This window comes from Phacochoerus africanus, chromosome 14, assembly GCF_016906955.1.
Source record: "Phacochoerus africanus isolate WHEZ1 chromosome 14, ROS_Pafr_v1, whole genome shotgun sequence".
Lineage (NCBI taxonomy): Eukaryota > Metazoa > Chordata > Mammalia > Artiodactyla > Suidae > Phacochoerus > Phacochoerus africanus.
Window position 1 is genome coordinate 5,498,205 of NC_062557.1, and position 25,666 is coordinate 5,523,870.

General features: G+C 60.5%; 2 protein-coding genes across 6 annotated transcripts; both read left to right on the forward strand.

Moving 5' to 3' along the window:
* Positions 1–250: 250 nt before the first annotated feature.
* On the forward strand, positions 251–8,705 carry WBP2 (WW domain binding protein 2). Of its 3 annotated transcripts, none has more exons than XM_047759191.1 (8): positions 251–506; positions 3,035–3,143; positions 4,945–5,080; positions 5,968–6,060; positions 6,674–6,808; positions 7,005–7,127; positions 7,492–7,568; positions 7,699–8,705. In XM_047759191.1, exons 1-8 carry the CDS (start codon positions 448–450, stop codon positions 7,750–7,752), a joined length of 786 nt encoding a protein of 261 aa, XP_047615147.1. In that variant the 5' UTR covers positions 251–447; the 3' UTR covers positions 7,753–8,705. The 3 variants fall into 3 exon arrangements, with proteins under 3 accessions (XP_047615147.1, XP_047615149.1, XP_047615148.1); XM_047759192.1 differs by lacking the exon at positions 251–506 and adding an exon at positions 753–1,727; XM_047759193.1 differs by lacking the exon at positions 6,674–6,808 and having other exon boundaries at positions 364–506.
* Positions 8,706–9,117: 412 nt separating this feature from the next.
* UNC13D (unc-13 homolog D) lies at positions 9,118–24,641 on the forward strand. 3 transcript variants are annotated; one of them, XM_047759189.1, is made up of 33 exons: positions 9,118–9,561; positions 9,922–10,062; positions 10,809–10,844; positions 11,079–11,186; positions 11,274–11,333; positions 11,428–11,494; positions 11,750–11,933; positions 12,361–12,405; positions 12,529–12,597; positions 12,730–12,799; positions 13,005–13,109; positions 13,192–13,284; positions 13,359–13,462; positions 14,773–14,890; positions 15,003–15,127; positions 15,272–15,362; positions 15,451–15,507; positions 15,594–15,691; positions 15,813–15,864; positions 15,953–16,083; positions 16,170–16,290; positions 16,630–16,773; positions 16,928–17,026; positions 17,125–17,331; positions 17,528–17,596; positions 18,616–18,695; positions 21,135–21,240; positions 21,318–21,389; positions 22,157–22,240; positions 22,325–22,445; positions 22,602–22,725; positions 23,180–23,376; positions 24,007–24,641. In XM_047759189.1, the coding sequence occupies exons 2-33, from the start codon at positions 9,946–9,948 to the stop codon at positions 24,126–24,128; spliced, it is 3,276 nt and encodes a 1,091-aa protein (XP_047615145.1). In that variant the 5' UTR covers positions 9,118–9,561; positions 9,922–9,945; the 3' UTR covers positions 24,129–24,641. The 3 variants fall into 3 exon arrangements, with proteins under 3 accessions (XP_047615145.1, XP_047615144.1, XP_047615146.1); XM_047759188.1 differs by having other exon boundaries at positions 9,119–9,582; XM_047759190.1 differs by lacking the exons at positions 9,118–9,561; positions 9,922–10,062 and adding an exon at positions 10,232–10,657.
* The last annotated feature ends 1,025 nt before the right edge of the window (positions 24,642–25,666 follow it).

Consider the following 25,666-nt stretch of genomic DNA (forward strand, 5'->3'; position numbering starts at 1 on the left):
CGTCCAGGGCCTTTATGACTAACTCGTCTGTGACTCGCGCAACTGTTTATTTCAGTCCTTTGGTGGACTGGGTGGAAGAGGGTGGGGAGTGCGCAGGCTGATGAGTTATGCAATTAGTACAGTCAATCCACGCCTAGAGTCTGTGAGACTACAAGTTCCAGAATGCGTCCGTCCACTAGCCTAGGGAGAGGTCGAGGTTGGGCGAGCAGTGCTTTCTGGGAATTGTAGTCTCGAACTTGTTTGTGATGCAGGCGAAACTAGCGGGGAGGGGGAGCGGGAGTAAACTATTAGCACGTGATGGCCGGGATCAGGTGGTAGGGCCAGCCTCCGCGCAAGAGCTGTGATTGGCTGACTCTAATACGAACGACGCCACTAGGGGCGGGGCCAAAGAAGGGCGCAAGCGCACTGCGTTTCGAGCCGAGTCTCGGGACCCTTTTCCGAGAGACCATGGCGCTCAACAAGAATCACTCGGAGGGCGGCGGAGTGATCGTCAACAACACCGAGAGGTGAAAACACTGCGCAAGGACCCTGGAGAACCGCAGGACGGTTGTGGAGGGTGTAGCCGCTGGGCGGTCGGCGGTGGGAAGTAAACCCGTGAAGACGGGACCTGACGGGGGGTGGGGGGGGTAACGGCTGGGGGCGGGGTGGAGGAAGGTGGGTGGGTCGTGAGGGAGCCGCCGGGGGTGCAGCGATCAGCTGTGGGGTGAGGGTGGGGCGGCTGGACGGGGACCGGGTATGGAGAGACACATGGGGCCTGCGGGTAGTTCTTGAGCCTTTTTCCCAGAGTAGGTGACTTTAAGAAATGGGGAGAGCCTTTGACAAAAATAATTACCATTTCGTGGGTATTTACTATGCTACTATGAGTCAGAGATGGCGCCTCTTTTACCTGCTTCAGTACATAAGCCCTGTTCGGCAGATGCTATTACTCTACGCATTTTACATGCCGAGATAGTGAGGCACAGAGAGGTTAAGTAACTTGCCTGAAATCACAGAGCTGAAAGTACCAGGAGAGGAGTCTTGATTCCAGAGTCAGTAGGCTTAACTATCAGTATGTAGCTTTCCGGTATATTCCGGAACTGCTGTTTCCAGATGGGAAACCGAGGCCCAGAAGTGAAATTACGTAATTAATATTTGTCATATGTCGAAAACATTTTCTGTAAAGCTCTGTCTTTGCAGACAGACAGACAAATTACTGATTTCCTGTTGGCTTGGATCACTCCCCAGAGAGAGGTCTTCCAACATCAAGGTTCTTCCTATCCATCCGCAGTCAATTTTCTCTCTCCTTGGACGGCATTGAGATTGAGACCAGCCAGCTCTGGTTGAGCTACACTGACCCCAAAGCGCCTCTTGAAGGAGCAGAGGAATCTGAGCCCCCAGACGAGGTTTGGTGGGACCAGAGCCTATTAGCTGGCTAAGGCAGCACCCAACCCAGAGCTGTCGCCTTGGAAAGCTTGATGAGTCAGAGGAAGTTCCTAGGGATCCCCAGACCTCAGAATACTGACTTTTCCTCCATCTCACCTGCCCAGGGTCTGCCAGGTCCGGACTCTTCCTGGCAGTGACCTCTTTTCTCTGAGCTCTGCTGCTCTTTTCTGGTTCCAGTCCTTTTCCCCACTCACCTCTCCCCTGTGAAGGAAGCTGTGTCATCTGGGAGGGGAAAGAAGACACACGGAGCCGTATGAACTTGAACCTCATTGTCTTGAAATCAGAGAAACCGCACATCGCTCCTGGTGTGTAGCCTCTCTGTGTGTGAGCCAGTCCCAGGCCTGGACAAACCCTTTTCATGCTCCTTGGGAACCTCTCCCGGGACTGTTTCTTTCCCTCTCAGTGACACTTTTCTGGGACAATGTATTTATCCCGCTGGGCCTCCTCTCTGGCATAGGACTCAGTGCTGCTAAATAATGGTGTGCCTTGTTTTAGAGGATGCTTCATTTCCCAGAAAAAAGAAAAAGGAATTGTGGAAACAGTAATTGAACTATACATGCAGCGTTTAAAATTTGATGTGTAGGAGTTAACGAATCCGACTAGGAACCATGAGGTTGCGGGCTCAATTCCTGGCCTTGCTTAGTGGGTTGGGGATCCTGCGTTGCTGCGGCTCTGGCGTAGGCCGGTGGCTACAGCTCTGATTAGACCCCTAGCCTGGGAACCTCCATATGCCGTGGGAGCAGCCCTGGAAAAGGCAAAAAGACAAAAAATAAATAAATAAATAAAATAAAATTTGATGTGTAAAAGGGTAAACCATACTCTTCAAGTCATGAACCCCTTTGAGAGTGGCGAGAATTACAGAGTCCCCCCAAAAATGCAGGTACACCGTCATCCCCAGGGCTTAGGGACCCCAGGGTTTTTTGGGTTTTTTTTGTCTTTTCAGGGCTGCATCTTTGGCATATGGAGGTTCCCAGGCTAGGGGTCAAATCGGAGCTGTAGCTGTCAGCCTACGCCAGAGCCATAGCAACGCAGGATCTGAGCCGTGTCTGCGACCTACACCACAGCTCATGGCAACACTGGATCCTTAACCCACTGAGCAAGGCCAGGGCTTGAACCTACGTCCCCATGGATACTAGTTGGGTTCGTTACTGCTGAGCCACAGTGGGAACTCCACGCACCCCTAGGCTTACGGGAACCCTGACGCGCGCCCTTTGCTAATGGCCAGAGTCATGTCTTCAAATGTTTCTGTGGCAGGCTTAGAAAACAACACACCCAAACCGGAACGCCTATGCTAAGGACCTAGAAGAAAAGCGAAGCGCTAGCCCAGATAATCTGACCTGACTTGAGGGATTACGGCGTCTCCGGATCCCTGCCACTCTTGTGCTGCGCTGGGCACTTAGGGGCTGTGTGCGTGGGGTTTGGAGAGAGTCTGTAGAGCCCCAGCTCGCTCATCTCTTCCACGCTGCGATTGTTGTTTCCTCACAGTGGCTGAAACAGACAACGTGCTGGCAACTCCTGGTCGGCACCTGCTCACCGGGAGGGTCCCAGCCCTGGGGGTGATGGAGCGGGACTCCAGCCTTTCTCATCGGGGCCTTTCCGCTTCTCTCCCCAGCATTCTCATGTCCTGTGACCATGTAGAGCTGACCTTCAGTGACATGAGGAATGTGCCCGAGGCCTTCAAAGGCACCAAGAAAGGCACCGTCTACCTTACCCCGTACCGGGTAAGTTGCACAGCGAGGTGGTTGGTTTGGCGGCTCGTGGCCCCTGGAGGCCACTGTGAGGTCAGCCTCAGCCTTGGGAGTCTCATGGCCTCTGAACCGTGGTGACTGTTCGTGGGTGTCCGTCACATGTGCCAGGTTCTGGAACCCCCAGGCTCTTTGAGCAGCTGAGCTGACCCCTGGCCAGTGAATCTGGGCAAATTCCAGAGCTGTTGCTGCAGAGTGTCTGTAGCTGGAGGCAGCCGCTGGGCTGACCTGGGCCTGGCGGGAGAGGCTGTTTTTTTCGGGTCTTGCAGGAGTAGCCGTGAGGCCTTCGGGCACGTCCGAGTGATAAGCGCGGTAAATAGGATACAGGAGCAGGGCCACAGCCTCCGGACTGGGCAGAGAGCCCGGCAGAGCCCTGCAGAGTGAGAAATGGCAGACTGCAGAATGGGCCTTGCCGGAGAGTTACCCTGGCAGACTCAGAGAGACTTCTAGAGAAATACGAAAGGACATGCGTGGAAGAGCATCACTGCCTGGAGCTACCCAGGAGTTAGTCGTGAGGGTGGCTGGAGGAAGAGAGACGAGGGTCCCAGAGCCCTGGCTCTGGGGGTTCAAGTTGACACCTTTGGGAGTTCCCTCCCAGCTCAGAGGGTTAAGGAGCCTGTGTGGTCACTGAAGTAGCTTGGGTGGCTGCTGTGGTGCAAGTTCAATTCCTGACCCAGGAACTTCAGAGTGCCTTGGGTGTGGCAAAAAAAAGAAAAAGTTGGCCTCTTTAATCAGGGAGTGTGGTTTTGGGTATGAAGCAGAAGGTTCTCTGGGCGTGGGCTGGGAGTCTCTTGCTGCTGTTTGGGCAGTGAGTCTGTGGGAAGCTTCAGACAGCCCCTTCCCCCGGGCCTGATGCCCGCTGCCAGTCTCTCTTCTCAGCTCCCAGCAGCCCTTCCTGCCCTGCCCCCGCCTCTCTGCCTGGCCTTGCCAGCCCTTCGTTGGGCTCCACGTCTGCCACCTCCTCACCACTGCACTGCCGGAGCACCTGTCCTCACACGTAATGTCTGTGAGCCACACGCGTCTCTTGTGAATTCACACATCTGGCCTCTCCAGCCAGGAGAGGCCTTCCACTCTAAAAAGTGCTCTCCCGGAGTTCCCGTCGTGGCGCAGTGGTTAACGAATCCGACTAGGAACCATGAGGTTGCGGGTTCGGTCCTTGCCCTTGCTCAGTGGGTTAAGGATCCGGCGTTGCCATGAGCTGTGGTGTAGGTTGCAGACGCAGCTCGGATCCCGCGTTGCTGTGGCTCTGGCGTAGGCCAGTGGCTACAGCTCCGATTCGACCCCTAGCCTGGGAACCTCCATATGCCGCGGGAGCGGCCCAAGAAATAGCAACAACAACAACAATAACAACAACAACAACAACAAAAGATAAAAAAAAAAAAAAAAAAAGTGCTCTCCCAGGAGTTTCTCTTGTGGCTCAGCAGTAACAGATCCAACTGCTATCCATGAGGATGTGGGTTTGATCCCTGGCCTCGATCAGTGGGTTGAGGATCCAGCGTTGCTGTGAGCTGTGGTGTAGGCTGGCAGCTGTAGTTCCGATTTGACCCCCTAGCCTGGGTACCTCCGTGTGCCGCCGGTGCAGACCCAACCCCCCCCCCCGCCGCCACCCCAAAAAAATGCTCTCCCAGAGCGTTGGGTTGCAGAGAGCTCCCTGGGGCTGCCGGACGCTGGCTCAGGCTGCCTGCCTCCTTCTTGGGGGTGGACTTGTCACCCACAGGAAGTGATGCTGAGCTGGCCGTGGTTCGGCTGGTGATGGCCCGGGCCTCTCTCCCTGCAGGTCATCTTTCTGTCCAAGGGGAAGGACGCCATGCAGTCCTTCATGATGCCGTTCTATCTGATGAAGGCCTGTGAGATCAAGCAGCCTGTGTTTGGGGCAAACTACATCAAGGGAACAGTGAAGGCCGAAGCAGGAGGTGGGTGACAAGGGGGCTCGGGGAATGGGCGGGGCTTCCAGAGAGGCGCTCTGGGCGCCTCTGACTGCTGCCTGGGGACGTCCTCTTTGGATCCTGATCGCCTTAGCCTTGACTCTGGACTTGCTTCCAGGACCAACCCTTGGGCTGCCAGCTGTTCAGTTGAGGGGGCGGGCGGGGGGGGGGGTGCTGAGAGCTGGGAAACACATGAAAGATGACAACTCAGAAAAAAAAAAAATGACAGCTCAGATCCTTTTCAGGGCGAGAAGTCAGCAAAATGACAGACAAGTGAAGATGCTTACATGACCTGCAGAGTGTGTTCAGATGCTATGAGAAGGAGCTGCATCAGGTTCTTAGGAAGGGCCTCTTCCCTGGAGCCAGGCAGAGCCGCTGTCTCCGTGTGACACCCAGAGGGGCCCTGCCTGGTGACAGGCTCTTTGCAGACCCCAGAGGCCCCTGCGTTGAACTCACCTTCCCTCTCACACTCCGCCTGGCCCAAGCCCTGCCACTGAGCACATGGTTCCCCTTGGGACAGAAGTCAGGCTGGAGGAGCCAGGGGTCCGTCCTCAGGCCCCCTTGGGATTGGAGATGCGCTCTGAACTCGTTTGGCAGCTGTTGCCGAGTGCCTTTCCTCCTGGGAAGCCGTTTTGTTGGGGGTGGGAGGCCCTCATGCAGATGTGCTCACAGGGCTGGGGCTGGGAGGGCGAGCTCGTTCTGAGAAGGAGAAGCCCCAGTTCCAGACAGTGAAGCGGGCCTGTGCTGGAAGCGGGCAGGAGGCGGGCTGGCCCTTCCCTGCAGGCCTGCAGAGCGGGGTCGGGACCTGGAGAGGGCGAATGGAACAGCCACCTCTGCTGCTGCTCCTGAGCTGTGATGCGCTGTTCCCTCCCCAGGTGGCTGGGAGGGCTCTGCGTCCTACAAGTTGACCTTCATGTCAGGGGGCGCCATCGAGTTTGGACAGCGGATGCTCCAGGTGGCATCGCAAGGTATCAAGCCTCCAGAATACAGGGGCCAAGGACGCGTTGGATGTGGGTGGTGGTTTGTTCATTTGGGTTTGTTTACTTTCTGTTTTGTTTCTGAAGCAGTCGGGAGATGAGTCTCTGGGCCCTGGCTGCCCAGGGCCAGGAGTTGGGAAGGAAGCCTCTAGTTGGCGTCACCCTCCTGCACCTCAAAGGCTGGGTTTCCCCTGCCTGGAGCAGGTGTAGGACGTTTTGGGAAAGCTTTTCGGATGTTTACCGTGGCTTCATAGAAACAAACAAAAGGCCAGGCGTTAGGCTACCATCAGGCAGCCAGGCCCTCCCCTCCCCCGACGCCAGCCTCCCCAGCTCCCTTCTTTACCCTTTCTGAGCCTCCCTGCTTCCCTCTCTCCACCTTCCTGCACCTCCTCCACCCCCCTCTGATCTCTCGCCCCATCCTGACCCCTCGCCTCGCCCCCGACCAAGGCCAGCTCAGACGTGGTGGGAGCAGAGTGGGCTGGGGTAAGGTGTGTCTGCCGTGCACGTCCCCAGGACCCGCAGCTCCCCGCGGCAGGCGGTGGGCCGCCCTCCCCGCAGCCCCCGAGACAGGTGACACTCACGTCTCTCTCCCCTTGTACTGTAGCCTCCCGAGGTGAAGCCCCCAACGGAGCCTATGGTTACTCTTACATGCCCAGCGGGGCCTATGTCTTCCCCCCGCCAGTCGCCAATGGACTGTACCCCTGCCCTCCTGGCTACCCCTACCCACCGCCCCCACCCGGTGAGTGAGTCCTTCCCTGCCCGCCCCGCCCCCCCACCCACCACTAACCACGCCCACCCCGGCCAGGGCTTTTAGAGGGGAGACTGGCTCTTTGACCTGCTCAGGACGGAGAAGCTGGAGAGGCCCGGGAGGGTGCCCGCCGAGGGAGCCAGGGCCGGGCTGCTCACTGGGTCCTCGTCACTCTCTTGCCGAGCAGAGTTCTACCCAGGACCGCCCATGATGGACGGGGCCATGGGATACGTGCAGCCCCCGCCACCGCCCTACCCCGGGCCCATGGAGCCTCCGGTCAGCGGCCCCGACGTCCCCTCCACTCCTGCAGGTGAGGCCCCTGGGCGGATGGCAGGGGACCTGCAGCGTGGTGGCCTGGCGGTGAAGAGCTAGAGTCCAGCCCCGCCCCGTCCCTTGGCTGGCCGTGTGCCCTGGGGCCCAGGGGGTCTCCCTCTGCACAGAGCCGGCTCATCCACAGCACCGGCCACCACTCTCAGCGGGTGGGTCTGTGGTGACAAGCAGATGGGGAGGGGGGTGTAAAGGGACCGGACGGGATGGCGTAGCACGCAGGAAACGTTAACCACTATGTTACTGAAGGGACCAGCTCCTCAGCACCAGCCCCCTGAGTGCTGGGGGGTCGGGGCTACTGGGGCAGCGGAGGACGGGGGGGCTTATCCCAGCATCTGCTCTCACAGCCGAAGCCAAGGCCGCGGAAGCAGCCGCCAGCGCCTATTACAACCCGGGCAACCCTCACAACGTCTACATGCCCACGGTGAGGGGGCGGGGAGGGAGCAGCCCGGGCTGCAGGGACCCCCGCAGCCCTTCTGCTGGGATCGAAGGGTGGGAGGGACCCCGTCTGGTTTCGACCCCCCTTCTGACGTGATCGTTCCTTTCTTCCTCAGAACCAGCCTCCGCCACCCCCCTACTACCCCCCAGAAGATAAGAAGACCCAGTAGGCCCTCCCACCCTCCTCCCCTCCCCTCGGGGCTGAGTCTGGGGAGAGGGTGGGGGAGGGCCTCGTCCTTCCTCCGGGTTTGAATAGAAACGTTACCAGGAAGCAGCCTTGAGGGAGGGGAAGGGCCCCCCAACTCGGGAGGCTCCCGGCTTCCCTTTCCCCATCCCGGGGCGGGGGCGCCCCCTGGCTCCTGTCCTGCTCTAAGCAGCGTCTACCCACGGAGGGACTCTCTGGCCACCTCCTCCGCCACAGTCCAGCGCCCTCGTTTTGGTAGCCACCTTATCCACCGGGGGGGGGGGTGCGGCGGCGAGGGCCCCCGGGGCCCCCCCAGGCCCTGCTTACATTCCATCCCCTCCTGCCTGAGCCTGGCGGTGGAAGGCCCCCTTCCCACCGACTGACTGTCAGCCTATTCCGTTCCCGGCCGGCCTCGGCCCCCGCTCCGCTTTGCCTGCCCTTCCCTGGCCCGTCATTGTCGTTGGTCATCCTGTTGCCACGGGCTCTTGATCTTCGGAGCTTTCCGGTAGCGGGTGGCATCTGGGCAGGGCCGCTGCGGCTGGGGAAGGACCCACCCCACTTCCCTGCTAGTTTTCTGGAATTCGTTTCCTTTGGCTTTTTCTGTTTTCCCTCTAGAAGGGGCTTCTCCGACTCGAACTGGAGAATGCATGTCCATTGGGGGGCTCTGGGTGGGCTGGGGACCAGGCACCTGACCCCTGTGGCCTGGCCTTATCACCAACACGACCTCTCGCCAGCCACTCAGCCTGCCCTCTTCCCTTTAAGCTTCATGTCTGGTTGGCATATGCCCCTTGGATGCACTAAAATTGCTCTTATTTGCTTCTGGACTGGCCATGAAGTGAGGAGATGGTTATTTAAAGAGAATTCCGTATTTATTTGACACAAAAAAGAAAAAAATCCAGTTAATATATTAATGTGAAATAAACCCTGTTTGCACCTTGATCTGTCTGCTGAAAATGTGAACTAGTAAACACGAAGTGACTGGACCCTGTCTGGCTCTGTGTGTGGTGACGGCTGAGCGGGGAAGGAGAGCTGCCTGGCTGGCTGCCAGGGGTGGTGGCTCTGGGAGACGGGCTCCTTCCCATGTGAGAGTCCCTTGTTCTCTTGGTCCATTTGGGCCCAGGATGCTAAGGCCTTTCCCGGGTTTATTCCGGGGCAGTTTCTCAGCAACTGTGCCCACCCACTGAGTCCCTTGGGGCCTGGCCCAGCCCAGGAGCTGCCCTGGGTGGGAGGTGGTGTTGGAGGCGGTGGCATTGACAGAGTGCCTTTGTGAAGGCCAGCCGGTTGGGCGAGGCCCTGGTGCCACCTTCCGTGTGAACCTTGGTGCCTGGGGCTAGGGGAGGGTGGGAAATAGCCACAGTCCACACAGGGGCCTGCACTCCCAGGGCCTGGCCTGGAGGAAGGGCCTGGATGTGGGGGCGCTCAGCCCAGCACCGAGGTGTCCGTTTTCCAGTCCCTTCCGGACCAAGTCGTCCTGTCAGGAGAGGCAAGCCCCTCGGCCTCCCAGCCTCTTCCTTCTGGCCAGCCCCGCCCAGCAGCTCCTGGGGTTGGTTAAACCCCCTACAAGGGCATTTGAAGGGAGCCCTCTCCTGCCTATCCTTGGGGGGGCGGGAGCAGAGGCCTTGGGGCTGGCCCTACCCGGCACAGCCTGGTCCCGTCACCTCGGTGGAATGTCACCTGTGGAGCAGAGCATGTTGAGCAATTGGCTGACCGCTGAGGAGGCACCTCTCTGGAGCCCCCATCCCGTGCCCACTCACCCCCAGCCCCGGCTTCTGAGGCCCGTTCGGGGAAGGCTGCGGTGAGGACCTCCCTTGGCCAGGTTGGCTTCCCGGGGCACCGCACCTGGACGGGGGGGAGGGGGGGCTGCTGCCCGCCTGCCCTGACCCCCCTTGCTGGGCAGCCCTGACCCCGCCCAGGGGCTTGGTGGGAGGGTGGGGAGGGGCCGGGCCCGCCCACCGGCTCGCCCTGGGCCTCCAGCCCCGGCGAGTTCCTCCTCCCAGGATCCCAGTCCGTGGGAGGGAGGAAGGTGCAGGGGCCTGGGAGGTGGTGAAACCCCGACCTGACCCTCCCCCGACCCGCCCTTCCTTCCCCCTCCCCTTGCACGGGTGGCAGCCCTGGGCTCTTTGCGTAACCCTGTGGCCCTGCTATCTTCACCCAGCGGGGAAGGGCCGGGCTGGCCACCATGGCGACGCTCTTCCCCCACTCGCAGCGGCGCCCCCCGCTCTTGCGACAGGCCATCAAGATAAGGCGCCGCAAGGTCAGAGATCTGCAGGATCCCCTGCCCCCGAGGGCTCAGGAGGTAGGAGGGACCTCAGAGGGAAAAAGAGCAGGCCTGGGTGGGGCTCTGCGTCTCTGGGTGCGGGCGCCCCACCTGCTGTGGGCTGTGGCTGAGGACGGGGTCCCCTCCCCACCCTCCCCCAGCCCCTAGCCCCCGGCCAGGGCCTTCTAGGTCAGCAGAGGAGGGTCTGCCATGTGCTCTCAGGGCCATCCTGGGCCGCGGTCCAGGGTCCGAGCCTCCCTGAGCCCCCTCCCTCGGGTGCCCCGTGCCCTCCCCATCCTCTGCTCATCCAGCTCCAAAGGCGCCATCGGGTCGGGAGTGGCTCTGCGGCGGGCTGGCTGTTCGGGGTGCAGCTGAGCAGCCCCCAGCCCTGCTTGGCATGACCTCAGTCTCCCACCTCAGCTGCTGGGCCTCACTTCCGCCGCTGGGGTGCGGAGCTGGGCCGCCGATAAGCAGCGCTGCTTCCTCTGGGGAAGGAAGGGACGTTGGGGCCACGGGTGCCGCAAGCTCACGCTGCTGGGGCAGCTGAGCGCCAATGGACCCCAGCCTCGGCAGGCCGGGGGACGAGGAAGGCGCCCTGGAGGCCAGCCCCCCAGAAGGCCTGCTGCGGGAACAGGTGCGCGGCACTGGTGTGGCTGGGGGCCGGGGCCGGGGGCCGGGGCCCCTCCGCCCTCATCCTGGGCCCCATCTGTGAGGAGCCGTTCCTGCAGCGTCCAAGCCCCAGTCCGGGCCTCTGGGACACTTTGTCTGTTTACCTTGCTCCCCAGGTTGAGACTCCATCCCACCACTTCTCCTCTGAGGAGGTAAGAATCGGAGCATTTTGGGGGGTGCAGAGAGGGGCTGGGAAGCAGCTCTGCATCCTCCCGAACAACCTCCTTGGCTGCTGGCCAAGGGTGGGTCTCCCCCACTCCCCACCTCCCTTCCCCTCCCCTGGTCCCCGCTTTGGGCAGGTGCTCTGGGTTCTGGGAGTGGCTGGTGGGGCCCAGCCCTTGTGGGGAGTGGATGGCGGTTCCCGAGGTGACCTTGCTGTGTCTCAGCGGGCCCTGCTCTACGAGGAAGCTCTCTACACTGTCCTGTACCGCCTGGGTCAGCCCGAGCCCAACCATGTGGGGGAGTCCTCTGAGCTGCTGCGATACCTGCAGGAGGTGAGCCCAGCCCCCACTCCACCTGCCTCCCTGCAGCCTGGCCACCCCTGCCTGTGCCCCAAGCTTCCCACACTCTTACCCCACCAGGCCTTCCACATGGAGCCCGAGGAGCACCTGCAGATGCTGCGGCAGGTCCAGGAGCTCGAGGTAACGAACCCCCTGTCCAGCCATCCCGGGCAAGCAGGGAGGCTGGGAAGCCCGGCTCCCTCTGAGACTCAGGCCCCACCTCCTGTCGCTCTAGAAGCCAGTATTTTGTCTGAAAGCGACGGTGAAACAAGCCAAAGGCATTCTGGGCAAGGATGTCAGTGGTGAGTTGGCGATGGGGGCGCCCTGGGGGCCTTCTTCCTGGCTCCTCCCTCTCCCATCACAGCCTGTCCCAGAGCTCTTGATGGGAGCGCCCATCGCCCAAAAGTCCCCTGGGGCTCATTCCGGCGCCGCCAGCCCCTTGCCCTCAGCATCTGGGGTCGGATTGGGGGCTCTCCCACCCCCACCCCCTGGCCCTCTGCCAGGGAGGAGGGTGATGGCCACTGCCCAGGCTGCCTCATCCTCCCCCTCCTCCCCAGGGTTCAGTGACCCCTACTGCCTGCTGGGCATCATCGAGCAGGGGGCAGCCGTGCCAGGGGGCAGCCCCGGGCCCCGGCGTCGGCAGAAGGCCGTGGTGAGACACACCATCCCGGAGGAGCAGACCCACCGCACCCAAGTCATAACCCAGACGCTCAACCCCGTCTGGGACGAGACCTTCATCCTGTACGTGGTCCAGGCCCAGCTCCCACCCTGTCTGGGGCCATTTGGGGTGGGGGGGGGCTCCCTCCATCACTGAGGTCAGCAGGACTTCCTGGCTCGGGGGAGGGGTTTGGGCTGGACTTGGCCAGAGGAGGAGCCTGTTCCCAAAGCTGGGGAGACAGACAGGAGGCCAGACAGGACAAAAAGCCGCGTGCTGGGGGGGAGTGCAGAGGGTACACCCGGGTTCATCTGGGGGCGAGGGCTGAAGACCACACTTAAAGGAGGGGGCGGTGCCACTGGGAAGAGAGAAAGAGGCTGCAGGAAAAGATGTGCCAGTGGTGACACTGGGGATGGCAGTTTTCGGGGACAGGCTCAGGGCTGGGGTAGCCTGTGGCCTGGTCAGGGGCTCTAGCCCTCCAAGACCCTCAGCCGTGTGCATTTCTCCCTACAGAGAGTTTGGGGACATAAACAACGCCAGCTTCCATCTGGACATGTGGTGAGGGGCAGGCCCCTCCCGGAGGCATGAGGGAGAGAGGGGGGGGAGGGGTGGAGGCAGAAAGGGGGCAGGGGGCTCCCAGGACACCCTCTCTGCCTCCCACTCACACCTCTGCCCCGCCAGGGACCTGGACACCGTGGAGTCTGTCAGACAGAAGCTCGGGGAGCTCACGGATCTGCACGGGCTTCGTAGGTAAGAGCCGAGCAGGTGCTGGGTGCTGGGCTGCAGGCTCTGTCGCCCAGGTGGCCGCAGGTAGGGGCAGATCCCAGCCTGACCCAGGCAGGCTCTTGGCCCCTGTCCCTCATGGGACCCTGCCTGGAACAGGATCTTTAAGGAGGCCCGGAAGGACAAAGGCCAGGACGACTTTCTGGGGAACGTGGTGCTGAGACTGCAGGTGAGTGCGGCGGGGAAGGGTTCCCGGGCGAGAAAGAGACGGAGTTGGGGTTAGGAGGGCTTTGAGGGCGGGGCTCTGGGTCTGCACCAAGCCTGGGGTCTGCACCAAGCCCGGGGTCTGCCTCGCATCGCCTCTCCTGCTCCCGACTGTTCGAGGCTCACACGGCTCATGGGCGTGGGCATTTCCTGCCTGCCCGGCCTGCCAGGACCTGCACTGCCGGGAGGACCAGTGGTACCCTCTGGAGCCCTGCACAGAGACCTACCCAGACCGCGGTCAGTGCCACCTCCAGTTCCAGTTCATTCACAAGCGGGTAGGTGGCCCGGCTGGGTGGGCAGGACACGGACTGACCGGGTGCAGGGTCCTCTGCTCACGGCCAGGCCTGCCTCCTGCAGAGAGCCACCGTGGCCAGCCGCTCCCAGCCCAGCTACACCGTGCACCTCCACCTGCTGCAGCAGCTCGTGTCCCACGAGGTCACCCAGCACCAGGTACTGCCCTCCCAGGGCGGGGCAGGGCCAGGGTCTGCTTGCGGGTCCTGACAGCCCTCTGCCTGTCCCCTCAGGCAGGCAGTACCTCCTGGGATGGGTCGCTGAGTGCCCACGCTGCCACCATCCTCTTCCTCCACGCCACGCAGAAGGACCTATCCGACTTCCACCGGTCCCTGGCGTGAGTGCACAGCCCAGTCAGAGCCTCCGAGGGTCTGTGCTGCACCCTCTCCCTCCTACAAGCTGGCAGTGGAGTCTAACCCTCAAGAGATTGCTGTTTGGGGCCCAACCGTGTATTTTAAGAGTCAGTTGCCAACTTTTAAGTATCTGAAGATTTCCCATGCAGAGTCACTTCTGCTTCCTGGGAGACAGGAGCCCTGGAATCGCCAGGCTGTGGTCTTGCTGGGTTGCGGTTGGTCAGAGTCGAGTCACGTGGCCTCCCGCATCCAGGGGCACGGTTGCCATCCAGACGCTTCACTCTCTGACATTACCTGAGTCCTTCCGGGCAGTTGAGTTTGCCACCCCTGGACCGGCCCCCAGGGCCGTTGAACAAATCTGGGCACTGATGCTCCTGGATCCATGTTGAGGGCCTGGCACATGCCCAGAGCCGTGTTAGGTTATGGAAATGCCAGGAAAGACACCTAGGAGTTCATAGATGTTTCAGTGCCCGTGAGAGGTAGAGGCATAGCTGGGTGCTGCCAGCAGGGGGAGAGAGGGTGGGTGCTGCCCTGGGCCTGGCTGACATTGGGCAGTTGAGAAGGGGATGGAAAGGAGGCTGGCAGAGAAGGGCAGTGCCCAGGACCAGCCGAGGTAGGTCTTCCTGGGTAGCTGTGGGGAAGGCAGGCGAGGCTGCAGACTGGACCAGGCACCCATGGCGAGGGTCGAGTTTGCCGGCAGGGCTCCCGCAGGAAGTGCAGGTGGCCACTGTGTCCCCGAGTGGTCGAGGTGTGTTCCTGGGCTGCTCTTCTCCCCCCGGGCTCCTTCGCCTTCCCGCTCAGCTCGGCTCAGCCACCTCTGTCAAGTCATCCCTGAACAAACGAAAGGCATGGTTCTAGCTGACATGTGCCGCATGGACATGAGGGCTCAAGCCTCTACATCTAATTTTCCAAAAGAAGCAAGAAATCCTGGTTTATTTATTTTCGGCTGTGCCCGTGGCAGGCAGAAGCTCCCAGGACAGGGCTTGAACCTGGGCCACCGCAGCAACAACGCTGAGTCCTTAACTACTAGGTCATCAGGGAACTCTAAGAAATTCTGAGTTTTTACATCGAATTTAAGAGATGGGCCATTCATGTACCCATCTGAAAAGCACTTGTGGGAACAAAATCTTGCAAGTTACTTTCAGCCGCTGGATTTCAGCCTCAGTGGGTCAATGGGGATCCCCAGGAGGCTAGGGGGCGGGGGGAGGCGCTGTCCCCCTCCCCCCAGGCCAGGCGACCTGTGGGCAGGGAGGTGCCCCACTTGGCCGGGCTGAGGGTTTCCTGTCTGCCGCAGGCAGTGGCTGGCCTACAGTCGCCTCTACCAGAGCCTGGAGTTCCCCAGCAGCTGCCTCCTGTACCCTATCACCAGCATCGAGTACCAGTGGATCCAGGGCCGGCTCAAGGCAGAGCAGGTGGGCTGGAGCGGGGCGAGGGGTGTTGGGCAGGCAGGGCTCTGGGAGCGGGAGCGGCACTCCAGGCCCCACAAAGCAGCCCCCGCCTCACAGCCCCTTCCTGGCCCCGCAGCTGGAGGAGCTGGCCACCTCGTTCAACTCCCTGCTGGCCTACGGCCTCTCCCTCATCCGGAGGTTCCGGTCTGTCTTCCCCCTCTCCGTCTCCGACTCCCCAGCTCGGCTGCAGTCTCTCCTCAGGTCGGTGGTTCCCCCTTCCCCTGCTTCGGTGGACACAGGGCTGGGGGAACAGCTGGGGCACCTCTGGGGCGAGGAAGCCTGCTGGAGGAGTGAGGGGGCCGTCGGGGCATCGGGCATCTTGGACGCGGCTCTCTGTCCACACAGGGTCCTGGTACAGATGTGCAAGATGAAGGCCTTTGGAGAACTGTGCCCCGACAGCCGCCCCCTGCCCCAGCTGGTGACCGAGGCACTGCGAGTATGGTGCCCACCCTGGGGGTGGGGAGGACACGGGCCTGGGCCTGGGCCTAAGCCACCCTCCTGGCTCACTGCCTCTCGGCCCACAGACTGGCACCGTTGAATGGTTCCACCTCAAGCAGCAGCACCATCAGCCCATGGTGCAGGTGAGGGTGTTGGGCCAGGTGGCGGGAGGTGGGATGGGCAGGCCTGCCGGGAGAAGACCTGCCTGGCTCACCTCTGTCCTTGCCAGGGCTTGCTGGAGGCGGCCAAGGCCTTACTGAGCCTGGTACAGGACATCACTGGCGACCTGCACCAGTGCCAGCGCACATGGAACAAGATCTTCCACAAGTGAGCGGGTGGCCGGGCTGGGAGGCAAAGCAGCCTAGGCTCAGGATGGGGACCAGAGGGGCCCCCCCGCCCCCCCCGCGCGCTGGGTGCCGCCAGGTCACGCCCGCTGCCTTTCCTCCAGCGTCCTCAAGACCGACCTCTTCTCCGTGGCTTTCCAGGAGCTGCAGTGGCTGGTGAGGCCCCCCCCCCCCCCCCCGCCGCCCGCGGCTCCAGGCCACGCCCCCGGCCCTTAGCCCCGCCCACCACGCTCTCCCTCCGCAGGTGGCCAAGAGAGTGCAGGACCACACGGCGGCGGTGGGCGACGCCGTGACCCCGGAGATTGGCGAGAGTCTGTTCCAGCTCTACGTCAGCCTCAAGGACCTCTGCCGGCTGGGCCCGGTCCCCTCGGAGAGGTAGGAAGCCGACGGCTGCTGGGCGAGGAGGGGCCGCAGCCCGCAGTGGCCCCGGGCTTTCCCAGGCTGACCCTGGCTCTCCTCAGGGATGGAGTCCTGGCCTTGGACGGCTTCCACCGCTGGTTCCAGCCGGCCATCCCCTCCTGGCTCCAGAAGACGTACAGTGTGGCCCTGGCGCGTGTGCAGCGCGCTGTGCAGATGGACGAGGTGGGGCCCTGGCCTAGGGGCGGAGTCCCGCCTTTGGGGGTGTGGCTTGGGCCTCCGCCAGACCTTTCGCACATGCAGAAGCGGTAACCCGGGAGAGCGGTGCTCTTGAAGACACTTAGGTGCAAAACGCTGCCTCCTGTTACACTTGGGGTAAACTGTGGCTTCCCTTTACGGGCTGATTCTTGCGGCCGGGGGTTTCTGGGCAGAGCCCTGCTTCTTCACCTTGCAGCCGCCTGGCCAGCTCTGTGTTTGCCAGCAGTCTGAGCTCTGGATGTTTGCAGATGCAAGGAAGGGAGGGGCAGAATTTAGCAAAGTCTTGAACCCACCCCCATCTCCTAGCTGGTGCCCCTGGGTGAACTGACCAAGCATAGCACGTCGGCTGTGGATCTGTCCACCTGCTTTGCCCAGATCAGCCACACCGCCCGGCAGCTGGACTGGCCTGACCCGGAGGAGGCCTTCATGATCACTGTCAAGTTCGTGGAGGTGCAGCCTTGTTCCCACCCCATCATGTCTCCCACCTTCTCACCCTGGCAACTTCCAAGAGCCTGTGTCCTAAATCCTCCTGAGATTCCTGTGCCCCCTCCCATCTGCCCCCCTGGACACTCCTCCCCCATTGACCATCCTCTCCTTACCCCAGGACACCTGCCGTCTAGCCCTCGTGTACTGCAGCCTTATAAAGGCCCGGGCCCGTGAGCTCTCTGCAGGCCAGAAGGACCAAGGCCAGGCAGCCAACATGGTAAGGGCCAGAGCTGGAGGCTGGGCCGGGCCAGGGTGGGGCTGGAGTCCTGGCACTCTTCAGAAAGCCCTGCATCCTTGTGCCCGGGCTGCCTGCAGCTGTGTGTGGTGGTGAACAACATGGAGCAGCTGCGGCTGGTGATCGGCAAGCTGCCCACCCAGCTGGCCTGGGAAGCGCTGGAGCAGCGGGTAGGGGCTGTGCTGGAGCAGGGGCAGCTGCAGAACACGCTGCATGCCCAGCTGCAGAGCGCTCTGGCTGGGCTGGGCCATGAGATTCGAACTGGCGTCCGCACCTTAGCCGAACAGGTAACTTGCTTGACCCACAGTGACCCCGCCCCAGCCATCCTCAGCCTGAAATCCCCCCCACCCCACCCCGCCCCGGTAGGACTTGGGCCAGTGTCTAGCTCCTTCCCCTTCCTGAACCTAAACTCGGGCCCCAAACCTCCTCTCTGGACTCCCCGAGTCACACCCTGACCTCTCTTCTGCTGTTTTGTGTCTCCAGCTCGAGGTGGGCATTGCCAAGCACATCCAGAAACTTGTGGGCATCAAGGAGTCTGTCCTGCCTGAGGATGTGAGTGGCTCTCCCTGCTCGCCAACCGTTGCCAGCGGTGGGGGTCAGGGATTGCAAAGGGGCTTGGGCTGGGTAGGGGGCTGAAGGCCAGAGGTGTCAGCAGTAAGTCCCCCAGACCCAGACTTGGGCAAGGAATGTTCCCTCTTGGCCTCAGTTTCCTCCTCGGGTGCTGAGGGTGGGCTTGGGTGAGTCCATGGCTTCTCCCAGCAGTGACAGTCGGTGTGGGGGCTGCCGTGGGGGAGGCCTTAGACTTTGCAGCAAGCAGACCTGGGTGTGTAGCCTTCCCACTGGCACGGCTGTCCTGTTTATTCAGGCCAGATGACCTCAGGTTCCTCATCTGTCGCCAGGGACAGTAATGTACACCTTTGCTTGGGGAGAATGTTACTCATTAATTCATCAACTATTAAAGCCCCCCCTTTGTCCCAGGTATTGATTTAGGCCCTGGCAGTATATGTCAGTGAACACCAGGACAAAAATCCCTGGCTTCTAGAGGTTGCATTCTAGCAGGGCAGGTGAAAGAGGAGCTAAGTAAGTGTGTATGAGCAGAACTATAGCTTTAACCAGAACTATACATGCATATCTGTGTGTTTATAGACACACACACACACACACACACACACGGCAGCTTCAATAACGATAGCTGCTAAAGAGAAAAATAAAACATACGAGAGATGGGAGAGCGTCAGAGGACTGTGTTTTTAGATAGTGGCCAGAGAAGGCCTTACTCAGAGGGCGACGGCTGAGTCAGGATCTAAAGGAAGCCAGAGAAGGAGCTCTGAGGATTTCTATAGGAGGGAACAGCATGGGCAAAGGCCCTGAGGCAGGACAGTGCCCAGCAGGTTCAAGGGCTGTAGGGGAGGCCAGTGTGGCTGGAGCGGACTGTGGTCATGGGTTAGCTCTGCAAACCTTCTAAACATATGCACCGAGGCTCCTGGCCCGGTTTCCTGCCTGGGTCAGGGCCAGGGGAAGGGGGTGGCAGCGGAATGGGCCAGAGCCGGACGTGCTGCGCCCCTCCCCAGGCTATTCTGCCCCTGATGAAGTTCCTGGAGGTGAAGCTCTGCTACATGAACACCAACTTGGTGCAGGAGAACTTCAGCAGGTCTGCCGCAGCCGCTCGCCCCGCGGCGCCCCCACCACCCCCCTCCGCCCACCTGCCCTCCCTCCGCAGGGGCGGGTGCAAACAGCCTCTCTGAAATGCTTGCTCCCAGGGTCTGGGCGCTCACCACCTGTCCTGTTCCCCTTCGGCCGAGCTGAACCCTGCCTGTCCCTCCTTCCTCCCATCTCCTCTCTGGGAGACGGCTGGCCGCTCTGCCCTCCCTAAGGTTGCAGGCAGCTGGTGTTCCTCTCCCACAGCCCACAGAAACTTCTAGTTAGGGTCTCTCTCTTTTTTTAGGGCTGCACCCCTGGCACATGGAAGTTCCCAGGCTAGGGGTCTAATCAGAGCTGTAGCCGCCGGCCTACACCACAGCCACAGCAACACAGGATCCAAGCCGCGTCTGTGACCTACACCCCAGCTCACGGCAACACCGGATCCTTAACCCACTGAGCAAGGCCAGGGATCAAACCCACAACCTCATGGTTCCTAGTCAGATTTGTTTCTGCTGTGCCACGACAGGAACTCCTAGGATCTGTCTTTTTTTTTTTTTTTTTTTGTGGTCTTTTTGCCTTTTCTAGGGCCATTCCCGCAGCATACGGAGGTTCCCGAGCTAGAGGTCTAATCAGAGCTACAGCTGCCAGCCTACACCACAGCAATACCAGATCCAAGCCGCATCTACGACCTACACCACAGCCCATGGCAACGCTGGATCCTAAACCACTGAGCAAGGCCAGGGATCGAACACCGCAACCTCATGGTTCCTAGTCGGATTCGTTAACCACTGAGCCATGGCAGGAACTCCTCCTAGGGTCTGCCTTAAAGCAGCCCCCCCCTCCCCCGCCACTGGGCAGCAGGGGGTAGCGGCCAAGGGCACGGGCTCTGGACGACCAGGCCTCAGACTCCAGCTTCACTGCTGCTTGGTGGGTGGCCTCGAGCAGATTGCTCGAGTCTTCTGTGCGGGTGATCCTAGTTCTGGCCTCCGCTGAGGACTGAATGAGTCAAGCGCTGAGCCTGGCGCCTGCGACAAAGGAAGTGGTTGATGACTGTGAGCGGCCCCCACGACGGTGGCGGGGACGAGGACAGATTCTTCCACACGGGGGTGCCGGCCTCCAGAGTTCTGCTCCGCTCCCGTGGGGCACCGGCCTTGGAAGCCCACCCTCTGTATATCATAGGCCATAGAATGCCATTGGTTCAGCTCTGATTTGCCCACAAAACAGTTTAATCTGCACTAAGACAAGCGCGTTACTTACCCGTCACTGCCTCAGAGCCGTCGGAACGGTGTCTGGTACCTAATGAGCTCTTAAGTATGTTGACCAAATTATTATTTTTTTTTTTTTTGCTTTTTAGGGCCCCACCTGCAGCATATGGAAGTTCTCAGCCTAAGGGTCAAATCAGAGCTGTGGCTGCCAGCCTACGCCACAGCCGCAGCAATGTGGGAATCCGAGTCACATCTCTGACCTACACCACAGCTGACAGCAATGCCAGGTCCTCGAGCCACTGAGCGAGGCCAGGGATCAAACCCGCATCCTCATGGATACTAGTCAGGTTTGTTATGGCTGAGCCACAATGGGAACTCCCAATTGGTTTTCTTTTCCCCCAAAGGAACTGACCTTTTTTTTCCCTTAAATTTTTTTAACTGAATGAATTTAATTACATTTATAGTTGTAGGGAACTCTCGGTTCTTTTTTTTTTTTTTTTTTTGCTTTTTAGGGCTGCAACTGCAGCATATGGGGATTCCCAGGCTAGGGGTCGAATTGGAGCTACAGCTGCCGGCCCACACCACAGCCGAAGCAATGCCAAATCCGAGTCGTGTCTGCGACCTACCCCACAGCTCACAGCAACGCCGGATGCTTAACCCACTGAGTGCGGCCGGGAATCAAACCCACAACCTCATGGTTCCTCGTTGGATTCACTTCCGCTGCGCCACGACGGGAACCCTCCACGTTCTTAATCACACTTCTTTTGTACTTGCTTGCCTGACTCTGCTTTGACAAGTGAAATTTCAGTTATTTTAGGTCGCTGCTAGGATGGACTGTGGCCCAGTTGCTGTTTCTCTCCCTGTAGGTAGTAGGTGTTTTTCCACGCTGTGTGCGGAGATCCTAGTCACTCTGGCTCCTTTCTCGACCCATGATTCTGTCATGGGGGGGCCGCCCCGCCCCCTTGTTTGCTGGGGTTTGCTCATCCTGCTGAGAAGGATTCTTCCCTGGGCTATGAGCCGTGCTGGGCAGGCCCGGGATGGCCTGTCCCATCCCCCTCCCTCCTTCCCTCAGGAGAGCAGCCCCCCGCCTGCAGCCCTGGCCCTGGTCCCACCCAAGAAGCAGGTGGCGGGGGGGGGGGGCGGGCCTGGGCCCCACGCAGCCCCCTCTTTCTCAAGAGCATCTCCCCTTCCTCCTCTTCTGTCCTCCCGCCCTGTATCCGGCATCCCTCCGCACCTCACCCCAGCCTTCTGACCCTGCTCTGGACGCACACACTCACGGTGCTGGCGGAGGTGGCGGCCTCCCAGCGGAGCTGTCCCCTGGCCTCCAGCAGGCTGAAGATTGCACTACAGGTAATGATACCGGTGACAACAACAGTGACCTCGGTGGGAGGATTGCCTGGGGTCACCGCTGGTGTCTCACCCCCTAGAACCTGGAGATCTGCTTCTACGCCGAGGGCTGCGGTCTGCCGCCTGAGGCCCTGCACACGGCCACCTTCCAGGTAGGGGCTTTTTGGTGAGCTGGTGGCGTGGGGCAGCCTGCTTTCCTGTCCTCACCTGTATCTAGGACCAGCGACCTAATTTACAGGGTTCGGCACAAAATGAAAATGTAGGCCCCCTTTAAAAAAATAACGGATGGAGTTCCCCTTGTAATCTCAGCGGAAACAAATCCGACTAGGAACCATGAGGTTGCGAGTTCCATCCCTGGCCTTGCTCCGTGGGTTAAGGATCCGGCGTTGCCGTGAGCTGTGGTGTAGGTCATGGACGCGGTTCGGGTCTGGTGTTGCTGTGGCGGTGGCGTAGGCCGGCGGCTTCAGCTCTGATTGGAGCCCTAGCCTGGGAACCTCCATATGCCGCGGGAGCGGCCCTAAAAGGACAAAGACAGAAACAGTGATAATTGAGGCCGCTCCCTGGTGGCCCAGTGGGTTAGGGTTCCACGTTGTCATTGGCTGGGGTCACTGCTGTGGTGCTTGTTTGATCCCTGGCCTGGGAACTTCTACATGCCGAGGGTGCAGAGCCAAAAAAGCAATTTAAGAGGCAAAGCAGAGCCTTAAACCAAGTGTGAGGTTCTTCTAAATGGTTGGGGCGGGGGCGGCGGCGAGAAACACCTGTGGGGCCCACCCTGTCCGGGCCTCGGTCGGGCAGGTGCCCCAGTGTTTTCCACATCTCGCTGCCGCCTCCCGCCTTGGCTGTGACTTCTGAAGGGCAGCGCTGGGCTGTGGGTGAGTGTGACAGCAGAGGTGAGTCCTCAGCAGTGGTCCATCCCCAGACGCTGCAGAGGGACCTGGAGCTGCAGGCAGCCTCCAGCCGGGAGCTCATCGAGAGGTACTTCTGCAGCCGCATCCAGCAGCAGGTGAGGCTCCCTCCCGGCTGCGCACCTGAGCCCCGCCTCCCCCGCTCGGCCCCAGCTGATGCTGCCCCTGTGCCCCACCCACAGGCGGAAACCGCCTCCGAGGAGCTCGGGGCCGTCACGGTCAAGGCTTCCTACCGCGCCTCTGAGCAGAAGCTGCGCGTGGAGCTGCTCAGCGCCTCCAGCCTGTTGCCCTTGGACTCCAATGGTGAGTGGAGGCTGTCCTGGCCACTCCTTGTCCCCACCCTGGTCCCCCGAGTCCCTGGGGGCTCACTCGTCTAGAGGCGGCATAGCTGCTGGGGTGGGGACTGGACTTGGGGCCGGGATACCCTTGGTCACTGTCCCCTCATGGGCCACTTGCCAGGCTCCAGCGACCCCTTTGTCCAGCTGACCTTGGAGCCCAGGCACGTGTTCCCTGAGCTGGCCCCTCGGGAGACCCAAAAGCACAAGAAGGACCTCCACCCACTGTTTGATGAGACCTTTGAATTGTGAGTGGTCCCCACGCTCGCCGCTCGTCCCCGCCCTGGACCCGCCTGAGACCTGCTCTTCCCAGCTGGGGCCAAGGGGCGCCCTGAGATGAGCGGGTTTGAGTCCCAGGGAGGGACGCTTGGGACAAGTGTTTGCTGGCACAGGCCTCAAACCTGCTCCCCTGCAGGTGGAGCAGGACTGCTGGGAGAATCCTCCCATGTGTTGGACTAAGAGGCTCGCTCCCAGGGAAAGATCCCGTCCCTGAGGTCCTCCATCCCCCGAGGCAGGCAGGCCTAGGTACCCAGGGCCCCTGGGTCACAGCACCAGTCAGAGCTGGCATCACCGCCGTGGCCCAAGACACATGAGGCCGAGCTGATCTGCAGTCCTAATCCCCACCTGTCCGGCCGTGCGGGGGTGGGTGGCAGTGGCAGTATGTGGGGCAGGCAGCTGAGGCCGGCTCTGTCCCCCGCCCAGCCTGGTGCCTGCCGAGCCCTGCCGCAAGGACGGGGCGTGCCTCCTGCTCACAGTGCTGGACCACGACACGCTGGGGGCTGACGACCTGGAAGGGGAGGCCTTCCTGCCACTGCACTCCGTGCCGGGCCTGACGGGGACCGAGGAGCCTGGCGAGGTGCCTCAGACCCGCCTGCCCCTCACCTACCCCGCACCCAACGGTAGGCCCGAGCCCTGGGGCAGCGCAGAGGCCCAGCCCTGGGATGCAGGGGTGGGGCAGCCTGTAGAGGCTCAGGGCACTCAGAGGCCAAGTTGGGTTGGAGGAGAGCCTCCTTGGAGGTGGAGGCCTGTGGAGCTAGAATGGTGGCTGAGCTGCTGTGACCTCAGGATCCACCAAGGCCCAGTGAGGTTTAAGCCAGGCTGTGTGCGCGACTCTGGTGGGATAAAGTTACCGAGCTGCCTGGGGAGAGGGGCCATCCCTCTGCCTGGGACGGGGTGGAGGTGGGGGGCATACGCTTGCAGAGCAGCCCCCGGGCTTGGCAGGAGGGCCGGTCTTGTGTTGGAGCACTTATGAGGGTCAGTGTGAGCGCTGAGTCCCAACCACCCAGAGAGGCAGGTGTTGTGATTGCTCTTCTTCGGATGAGGCATGAGTGGCTTGTTTGATGCGTTAGCCCGTGCTGCCCGTGGGTCTGAGTGTCCAGGGGCGGGGAAGGCAGCTCGTCCTGTCAGGCTGTCTAGTGAACTTGGCCAGTGCGGGCCCATCCTGTTTCCAGAGAACCGGGCAGTGCTGTAGCCCGGCCGTCCCCAGGCACCGCTTCCCCCGGTCTGACCCCAAATGCCTCTCTTCGCAGGGGACCCAGTCCTGCAGCTGCTGGAGAGCCGGAAGGGTGATCGCGAGGCCCAGGGGTTTGTGCGGCTGCGGCGGCAGCGAGCCAAGCAGGCCTCCCAGCACGCCCCGCCACCAGGGCGGTAGCGGTGGAGGTCGGGTCCCCCCCCATCACAGTGCAGCGCTCCCGCCCGGCCTAACACTGCGGAGGGGCGTCCCAGCACGCAGGGCTCCTGCGGCCCGAGCCAGGGCCCACGGTGATGGGGGCCCCACTGGCAGTGCTTGTACTCCCCTCCGTCCTCCCTGCGGCCCCTAGGGAGGGGAGGTGGCTATCTGCATCCCTTGCCCCTGCTCCCCTCTTAGGGAAAAGGAAGGCCCGCTCCAGCCACTGGGGTGGAGGGCCCCGTTCCTTGAGGCTGCTCTTCAGCAGCCATGATGAAAGGAGCCTGGGTCCTCTCCTGAGGGGGCTGCCAGCACTCAGGCTGAGAAGCCAAGGACCTTCTCTGGCTCCGAAGGGATGAGAACTGGCAGGCAGTGGGGCTGGCACAGCGGGACAAAAACAGAAGGGACAGTTTGGCTGTGTCTGCTAAGGACATGTCCTCCAGGGGACTACCTGCCACCTAGAAACTTTCTTAGCAAAAATAAAGAAATGAACAACCAGTGATAGTTTTACTTCTTCCTTTCCAATTTGGACCCCCCCTTTTTTTTTTTTCCTTCTGATTGCCGTGGCTAGGACTTCCAAAACTATGTTGGATGGTAGTGGCGAGAGTGGACCTCCTTGTCTTATTCCTGATCTCGGCGGGAATTCCTTCAGCTTTTCGCCATTGAGAATGATGTTAGCTGTGGGTTTGTCATGTGTGTCCTCTGTTATATTGAGGTAGTAGGTTTCCTCTGGGCCCGCTTTCTAGAGGGTTTTTATCAGAAATGGGTGTTGGGGAGTTCCCGTTGTGGTGCAGTGGAAACAAATCCGAATAGCATCCGTGAGGATGCAGGCTCGATTCCTGGCCTTGCGCAGTGGGATGGGTATCCAGCATTGCCGTGAGTTTCAGTGTAGGTCATAGACACAGCTCAGATCCTGCATTGCTGTAACTGTAGCTCCAATTCGACCCCTAGCCTGGGAACCTCCATATGCTGCGGGTGCAGCCCTAAAAAGCAAAGCAAAACAAAACAAAAAGAAATGGGTGTTGGATTTTGTCAAAAGCTTTTTCTGCATCTATTGAGGGGATCATACGATTTTTTTCAGTTTATGTGGTGTATCACACTGATCGATTTGGGGTTGTTGAAAAATCCTTGCGTCCCTGGGATAAATCCCACGAGATATGGTGTACAATCCTTTCCAGGTATCGTTAGATTATGTTCGCTAGTATTTTGTTGAGCATTTTCCCATCTATGTTCGTCAGTGATATTGGCCTATAATTTTTCTTGTGGTGTCTTTGTCTGGTTTTGGTAGCATGATGATGGCCTCATAGAATGAGTTTAGGAGTGTTCCTTCCTCCACAGCTTTTTGGAATAGTCTTAGGATAGGGGTTAACACTGCTCTAAATTTTTGATTGAATTTGCCTGTGAAGCCAAAGTTTTGGAAGTTTTTTTTTTCTTTTTGGTCTTGTTAGGGCTGCACCCATGGCATATAGAGGTTCCAAGGCTAGGGGGTTGAATTGGAGCTGTTGCTGCCAGCTTATGCCATG

Excerpts from the sequence above, each read along its gene's own strand:
- WBP2 (XM_047759191.1), top strand. The coding sequence starts at position 448 with ATGGCGCTCAACAAGAATCACTCGGAGGGCGGCGGAGTGATCGTCAAC. Across the intron at positions 3,144-4,944 it reads TCTACCTTACCCCGTACCGG|GTCATCTTTCTGTCCAAGGG; the intron begins GTAAGTTGCACA and ends CTCTCCCTGCAG. Across the intron at positions 6,809-7,004 it reads CTACCCACCGCCCCCACCCG|AGTTCTACCCAGGACCGCCC; the intron begins GTGAGTGAGTCC and ends CTTGCCGAGCAG.
- UNC13D (XM_047759189.1), top strand. The coding sequence starts at position 9,946 with ATGGCGACGCTCTTCCCCCACTCGCAGCGGCGCCCCCCGCTCTTGCGA. Across the intron at positions 12,800-13,004 it reads ACGTGGTGCTGAGACTGCAG|GACCTGCACTGCCGGGAGGA; the intron begins GTGAGTGCGGCG and ends CCGGCCTGCCAG. Across the intron at positions 17,332-17,527 it reads TCCGCACCTTAGCCGAACAG|CTCGAGGTGGGCATTGCCAA; the intron begins GTAACTTGCTTG and ends TTGTGTCTCCAG.